Here is a 6,590-nt window from a genome sequence, read left to right on the forward strand (position 1 = left end):
TAAAAATTTTTGGTTTTCTCGACAAATGATAAATTGCTTTTAAAAATAAGGTAAAAACTTGTGTGAGACGGTCTCACGAGTCATATTTTGTGTGACGAATTTCTTATTTGGGTTATCTATGAAAAAATATAACTTTTTATGCTAAGAGTATTACTTTTTATTGTGAATATCGGTAGGATTGACATGTCTCACAGATAAATATTCGTGAGACCGTTTCACAAGAAACATAATCTAAAAATAGTTGAAAACTAAAACCTTGCTTGAACGAATCAATTTGATTTAGAGAAAGATAGTTGATATATTTGGAATCAACCACAATTATTATCGAAATCATATAACTTTGTATGAAATTGATTTTATTTGAAATATACTTGAAACAAGTAAATAATTTGAATTCATTATTCAATACAAACACAACATGAGATTTAGCAGTATTATGTGAAAGGTTGCAATGTGCAAATGACACAAAGTTTTGGAAATCCGTATCTGCTCTAATAATTAATAATATAATGGTGTATTTTAAAATGAAGCAGGTTGCCAAAAATTCAACAAATTTTTTAATTTTATTACGAGATAATGATATGATGTCAACAATTTTGTTTTGATATCTAATTATATAGGGATGGAGATTTTGGTTGTTGAAAATTATTTTAAATCATACACAATAATTAGAGCGAAGTGGTTATAATAGGATAGTCTAAGGTGGATATTTCATTGAATAAATATTAATATATTTCAGCACACATTACGTGCATGTATCGTATAGCAAATAGTTCTTTAAATAAATATATGTTTAAATTGGCATTTATTTTTATTTAATTTGATTGAATGTTTTTTGTGATTTTAAATGTCAATAAATTATATATTTATTTATTTTTTTGTTAAGAGTTCTGATTTTTTATTTTATTTTTTGTTAAAGTTTGAGGAGAATAATTATGTAAAAAATTAGAGGTGAAATGAAACCTCTAGATATCTCATCTTTAATAAATACTGTTTCATTTATGCATTGTTACATACATGAACAATCATATTTTAATACTTTTTAGTTAACCCACTTATTGATAAATTATTTTAAATTAAGAATTTTTACATATTTTTTTTATATATAAAACTATTTACAATAAGTTAAAAATGACTATTTGAATAAGCTTAGATTAGTCAATTTACTATGTTATAATTTTGTAAATTATTACGAGTTAAAATAATTGTTGAATTAGGGTATTTTTTAAGAAGTTGATATTACCCGTATTTGGATATATAAATTTTTTTGTTGATCATTTAAATTACTAATTAAAAAATTGAACACCAAATCAGTTGATCTATATATGTATCGATCTTAATAACAATAATAAAACATAGAGTGAACGAATAGAGAATATATTCTAATGAATTAAAAACTCAATTTAATATCTTTGGAATTTCCTTTTTTTTAGTAGTGGGTCATAAAGCTAATAAGGTTAGCTGGCCGGATTAGTGTTTACTTTAAAAAATGCAGGCCACCCATCCTCCTTTTTTTTTTTATTTATTTTTTTTCACCACTAGGGGTTTGAAATCCTATTATTTAGTACGTATTGAATAAATTTTTAAAATGACACAATAATTTATTAATTATATTAGTAAAATAAATTAAAATCTCATAAACTCATATAAAAAATAAAAAAAATCGAACTGTTGAATATTAAACAAATAAATATTTGTTACGATGGGTAAGCGACCCACGCAATTTGTATACATGTACAGGCACCACCTTCAAACATTGAAATAAAGGTAAACCACAGCGCTCTTAATCATTCCAAAGGCAAAAGCAAAAGGGGAAAAAAGGGGGGGAACACAGAAAACAACTCCAAGAAGAAAAGGCAGCAGTAGAGAAATCAAAGGGGAGGATTCAGCAGGAGAGAAAGGGTTTTCCAGTGCGAGAAGCAATGATGCAGTCTCAGAAGACACTAGAAAGCCAGCAGTCTCTGATGCAATCTGGGCAGATTTCTGGGAGCTTGAGTTTTAACGGGGTCTTGAGTAAAGAAGACGAAGAGATGTCCAAATCCGCGCTCTCTACTTTCAGGGCTAAGGAAGAGGAGATTGAGAAGAAGAAAATGGAGGTTAAAGAGAAGGTTCAGGCGCAGCTGGGCCGGATTGAGGAGGAAACTAAGCGCTTGGCCACAATTCGTGAGGTAGGAATTCTGGGTTTGCCGATTTCTTCAAGGAATTTTTCAAATTTTTGTGAACAGAATTGTGTTATTCGTATCTGTTTGTGGGCAAAAGGGTTTCTTTCTATTTTTGTGATTTCACATGTTCTTGTGGAGGAAAGCTTGTCTTTTCACTGTCATGCGATACTCTGTTACCCGATTCTTGAATTTCTTGTCGCATTTTTGTTTCTTTAAATTCGAAAATGGAGTTCAAGACTGGGTTAGGCAGCTATTGTTATTTGTGAAGCTGGTTTTTAGCAGACAGATTAGTATTATAATACACCAAAATTCTTGAAATTGCAATTAGTACTCGATTCATGTAATTTAGTATTTTATCTCTACCTGATTCCCAAAGATTCCCAACAGGGAACTTTGAGCCTGGTAATTTTCTGATGAGTGGATTGAGTTTCTTATCGAAGTCTGTTCAAAATACAGTCTCTAGTTTGGAGATTGTCAATAATTCTGAATGATTATGTGTCAATTGACCTCTGTTTAACTGAATGAATTATTAGGAATTAGATGCGTTAGCGGATCCGATGAAGAAGGAAGTCTCGTTGGTTCGTAAGAAAATCGATTCAGTAAACAAGGAGTTGAAGCCACTCGGGCTGTCTTGCCAGAAAAAGGTGAAGATATGATATCCGATTTCCTGAATTTCAGCTTGCTGATCTAATGATCTTCTCCTGGAAATATAAAGATTCTTGAATTTTGATCTGTCTTCACAGGAAAAAGAATACAAAGAAGCTCTTGAATCTTTCAACGAGAAGAACAAAGAGAAAGTACAGCTTATCACAAGATTGATGGAGGTAAGAACGAAAAACCATGTTACTGGTTTTTCCCGGATTCGGATTACCGATCTTCAAACAAAAAAATTACCCCATTTTGAGTTAGAACTAAAGTTTAACATTTAAATTTGTCGATAAATCTCGCAGTTGGTGAGTGAAAGCGAGAGATTGAGGTTGAAGAAATTGGAGGAACTGAGCAAGAACATCGAAACACTACGCTTAACCTAACGACAACGACGACCACGAAGGCGGCACTCGATTAGGACTGATAAATGTTGAATGTGTGATGTATTTAATTAAGAAGTTATTTCTATTCATATATGTTTTTGTGTTTGGGGGGGTTTGATTGTATTTGTATGATTTTTACATGTTGGTTGGACTAGCTTTGAATGTAAGGCTTTCTAATTTTAGGAAGGGGGATTGGTTTCCTCAAAACAGGTTTGTAAGTAAAATTGGTCTCAAACTAAGAATACTTCTGATTGTTTTGTTTTTAGTATTTTTTTTTAATTCTGTGTATTTATGTGGTATTCAGTGTCTGAATTTATGCCAGTGGTGGCATTGGATTCCAGTGATATTTAACTCTTTTCTTTTTTAACTTTACCGTTGTGTGAACTGGCATCCTATCTTCTATTATTTCTTTTCACTGGCTGATCTTTGGAAGTATGTTATTTTAAGGTTAACAAGATGCTATGGTCTTTATAACACTTTCTAATAATGTATTCGTTTTTACATTTATCAATACACTTGGAGTTCATCGATATTTATATTTTGATTTCCAAATAGGGTAAACGTTTATATTTTAAAGATAAAAAGCTCTTTAATGTGTTAATGTTTTGGATTATAATTTTTTTTTAATCTAATTACAAAAACGAAATGGTAATATGAAATAATTTAGTCAAATATTATTCGAACTATTTTGGAATTCATGTAATTGAATTATGAGAGTATATATTTGAGATGTATAATTTGCGGGTCTTTTTTCAAAACAGTAAAATATGGTATTAAAAAGTGAGTTAGAGAGTAACCCAATTTTATTTTCTTATTTTAGCATCTTACAAAAACGAAATGGTAATATAGGCTACAAGAAAGAAGCTTTATATTCTCAAAATAAGATACGATTTCTCACGAAATACGAGATATTCACATGATTCATAAATTTCAAGACCATCAAATATTTAATTTTACTCTTGGAGAATAACACAAAAATTTTTGTGAGATGATCTTATTTAATATTGTAAATATAAGCAGGGTTGACCAATATCACAAAAAACCTACTAAGATAGTAGTTGTGTTTGAAAATGTTCAAAAATGATAGAAAGTAGAGATGACAATTTTCCCCACGGTTTTGGATATCCGCGGAGAAAATCCGAAATGGAGATGAAGATTTGATCCCCGCGATTTTCTTGAACCCAAAAAAGGAGATCCGACGGGTATGGGGTAAAGATGTAACGGAGACGGAAATGAGGAAGGCAAATCCGTCTCGTCTCGTTCCATTGCCCTCCCTGATAGAAAGTTAAGGTTGAACCTACCTACACCTTGAATGATTTAGGGGTCTAGCTTCGTTGTGAGAGTGGATAATATTATAATTAAACTAGGGTCATATTTTTATTACTATATTTTTTTTAAGAAAATAAAGAATAATATCTGATTTTCCTGAAAATAATTTATCAACTACTTTGGTTGGGACCAATTTAATTAATGAGTCAGATTATTAAATGGGGTAGTGGTTTTGGGCAGTTGAAATTTGGAAGTTGAGTCAAAAGAATTGTACACAAAACTTCTAATCCCACGTTCAAGTTGGTTGAGATATCAGGTAGAGGAGCCAAGTTTTTAAAAGTAAGGAAACAATGCAAACAAAAGACAATAACTCAATATCACAAATATAATTTTAGTTCGATATTGTAGACATGTGCATTAAATGAAGTTTGACAAAACTTTGTGGGTTGGCAAAATGGACAGTCAAAGAAAGTGGCGCACATTTTAAATGAATGAATTACAGAAAGCAAATTTTGAAACGGAGTTACGTTCAGATGAGGAATTGCATCTATAAATAGATGCATTCCTTGATCGGTTGGTGTATCCCATTCTCAATCCCTTCTTCGAGTTTTCTCTCATCTTATAACATTCTATAATATTTGTGAGGTGTTTGTTCTCCTGTATTAAGATAGTGTGTGTTCTCTTTGGAAACACAGTGAGTGAGTTGTACATCACAAAATATTCTAGTGGAAATTCTTTTCATCTTGCCCGTGGTTTTTACCCTATTAATTTTTAGGGTTTTTCCACGTAAATCTCGGTGTCCAGTTTATTCTTTATTTTCGGGGTTTTATTATCTCAAATTCCGCACGTGGGACCAACAAGTGGTATCACAGCCTTGGTTTAAAATTTCTTAAAATTCTGAGTATGCTCTGTGGTTGCAGTCTAGACTGATCTTCCACATCAGAAAAGATTTTTTGAGATTTTTTATTTACGGCAGGATTATTTTGTCCAGTCTACTAAAATTGTTGTAGACATAATGACGAGAAGGTACGAGATAGCAAAGTTCAACGGAAGCAATTTTATGCTGTGGAAAATAAAGGTACAAGCAGTTTTCAGAAAAGAGAATTGCTTGGCGGCTATTGGAGATAGACCGGTGGAGATTACGGATGATGGAAAGTGGAATGAGATGAATGACAACGCTGTTGCCAATCTACACTTGGCTATAGCAGACGAAGTTTTGTCAAGTATCTCTGAGATAAAAACAGTCAAAGTTATCTGGGATACTCAGACAAAGATGTACGAGGTCAAGTCGTTACACAACATGATTTTCCTAAAGAGAAGGCTTTATACTCTTCGGATGGCGGAATCCTCATCAATGACCGACCATATCAACACAATGAATACTCTATTTGCCCAACTCACTTCCATGGGGCATAAAATAGGGGAAAATGAACGTGCCGAGCTTCTATTTCAAAGTCTACCAGATTCATATGATCAACTTATCATCAACATAACCAACAATATTCTTATGGGCTTTCTAAGATTCGATGATGTCTTAACTGCGGTTCTCGGAGAAGAAAGCCGGCGCAAGAATAAGGAAGATAGGTTGGTAACATCGAAGCAGGCGGAGGCTTTACCGATGATAAGAGGAAGATTTATGGACCGTGACTCCAGTGGGAGTCAAAGACGAGGTAGATCAAAGTCGAGAAGTAAGAAGAAAAATATTTACTGCTTTAAATGTGGCGGTAAAGGGCACTTCAAGAAAAAGAGTGTATGAGTATCGAGAAGAGTTCTCAAGGAAATGTGGCCAGTACTTCAGGCAGTGGTGAAATTTTATTCAGCGAAGCAGCAACTGTTGCAGAAGACAGACACAAATTTTGTGACGCATGGATTATGGATTCAGGAGCGACGTGGCACATGACGTCTCGGAGAGAATGGTTTGATCATTATGAACCAGTCTCAGGAAGACCTGTATTCATGGGAAATGATCATGCCTTGGAAATCGCTGGGGTCGGTACTATCAAAATTAAAATGTTTGATGGCACCATTCGCACCATACAGGAGGTACGACATGTGAAAGGACTCACGAAAAATCTTTTGTCCTTGGGGCAATTGGATGACATTGGGTGCAAAACTCGGATCGAGAACG

General features: G+C 33.1%; 1 protein-coding gene across 1 annotated transcript; it reads left to right on the forward strand.

The window, feature by feature from the left end:
* Window positions 1-1,737: 1,737 nt before the first annotated feature.
* Window positions 1,738-3,560, forward strand: LOC140971227 (uncharacterized). The gene is made up of 4 exons (XM_073433372.1): window positions 1,738-2,168; window positions 2,696-2,806; window positions 2,906-2,986; window positions 3,113-3,560. The coding sequence occupies exons 1-4, from the start codon at window positions 1,923-1,925 to the stop codon at window positions 3,191-3,193; spliced, it is 519 nt and encodes a 172-aa protein (XP_073289473.1). The 5' UTR covers window positions 1,738-1,922; the 3' UTR covers window positions 3,194-3,560.
* The last annotated feature ends 3,030 nt before the right edge of the window (window positions 3,561-6,590 follow it).

The sequence above is a fragment of the Primulina huaijiensis genome, chromosome 2 (assembly GCF_012295235.1).
Source record: "Primulina huaijiensis isolate GDHJ02 chromosome 2, ASM1229523v2, whole genome shotgun sequence".
NCBI lineage: Eukaryota > Viridiplantae > Streptophyta > Magnoliopsida > Lamiales > Gesneriaceae > Primulina > Primulina huaijiensis.

Coding starts and splice junctions, on each gene's coding strand:
- LOC140971227 (XM_073433372.1), top strand. CDS start 1,923: ATGATGCAGTCTCAGAAGACACTAGAAAGCCAGCAGTCTCTGATGCAA. Junction 2,169..2,695: donor GCTTGGCCACAATTCGTGAG/GTAGGAATTCTG, acceptor ATGAATTATTAG/GAATTAGATGCGTTAGCGGA. Junction 2,807..2,905: donor GGCTGTCTTGCCAGAAAAAG/GTGAAGATATGA, acceptor CTGTCTTCACAG/GAAAAAGAATACAAAGAAGC.